At 57.2% G+C, this 1,158-nt stretch overlaps 1 protein-coding gene across 1 annotated transcript in view; it reads right to left on the bottom strand.

The window, feature by feature from the left end:
- Positions 1–136: 136 nt before the first annotated feature.
- Positions 137–1,158, bottom strand: part of PLIN3 (perilipin 3) — a 26,350-nt gene continuing 25,328 nt past the window's right edge. The window contains exon 7 of the mRNA XM_037738467.1: positions 137–981. Coding sequence (XP_037594395.1) covers positions 578–981 — 404 coding nt within the window. The 3' untranslated portion in view covers positions 137–577. The remainder of the gene's footprint in view (positions 982–1,158) is intronic.

The raw sequence follows: 1,158 nt of genomic DNA, 5'->3' as shown, positions 1-1,158 counted from the left end.
CTCTTGTTACCCAGGCTGGAGTGCAATGGCGCGATCTCGGCTCACCGCAACCTCCACCTCCTGGGTTCTGGCAATTCTCCTGCCTCAGCCTCCTGAGTAGCTGGGATTACAGGCACGCACCACCATGCCCAGCTAATTTTTGTATTTTTAGCAGAGACGGGGTTTCACCATGTTGACCAGGATGGTCTCGATCTCTTGACCTTGTGATCTACCCGCCTCGGCCTCCCAAAGTGCTGGGATTACAGGCTTGAGCCACCGCACCCGGCCTATATCCCCAGTTTTTAACAAGGAAAAACAAAATTCTGGTTGGGGGGCAACCTTCCTGGAAAATATTTTTCTGGAAATCTCTTTCTACTGACTGATAGGCTGAGGCTCAGAATATGCTTCTTCCAAGCTCAGAGGGGGTGAGGGATTGGTCAGCGCGGTGATGGACCAGTTTTGAGAGCCTTCGCTTCCCAACTGACAGCACAGAAGAGCTGGGAGGAGGGGCTAAGAAAATCGGTTTGAAATGGGCCCCGGATTGAGGACTCCAGAGCTGCAGCACGGAGACGGGGCCCCCGAGTCCTCTCCCCTCCCCCTATTTCTTCTCCTCTGGGGCTTTCTCAGTGATTCCGGGGGCAAAGGGCCCCACGAGCCACGTGACAGGTGTATTCTGGGCCACGTATTCCACCATGTGGTCCAGGGCCTCGCGGGCGCTGGCCACGCGCTCACGGCTCTGGGCCAGGATGCTGCTGGACAGGTCCTGGAAGGAGTGGATGCTGGAGAAGGTGGCTTGGAGCTCCTCCATCTGGCGGCGGGCCTGCTGCACCTGGTCCTTCACATTGCTGGGGAGGCCCTGGATGCTGGACCCCAGGGAGGTGCACGTGGCCTGGAGCTGCTGGGCGATGTCCCGGAACATGGTGAGAGCCCGGGACTCCACCTGCTGAGAAGGGAGATGGGAACGCCAATCAGGACCACGTGTTTCAGCAAAGGCGATTGGAGCTGTAGCCAGGGAAAGAGGAGTTCTATCACTAACCTTGGAGAAAACCTTTCCATGGGCGAAACTTTTTCTTTTTTTAATGGAGGCTCACCGCAACCTCCGCCTCCTGGGTTCAGGCAATTCTCCTGCCTCAGCCTCCTTAGTAGCTGGGATTACAGGCACGCACCACCATGCCCAGC

The sequence above is a fragment of the Cebus imitator genome, unplaced genomic scaffold (genome assembly GCF_001604975.1).
Source record: "Cebus imitator isolate Cc_AM_T3 unplaced genomic scaffold, Cebus_imitator-1.0 Scaffold53, whole genome shotgun sequence".
In the NCBI taxonomy this organism is placed as follows: domain Eukaryota; kingdom Metazoa; phylum Chordata; class Mammalia; order Primates; family Cebidae; genus Cebus; species Cebus imitator.
The sequence above is the reverse complement of the archived record's forward strand: the minus strand, read 5'-3'. Positions and strand labels throughout refer to the sequence as shown.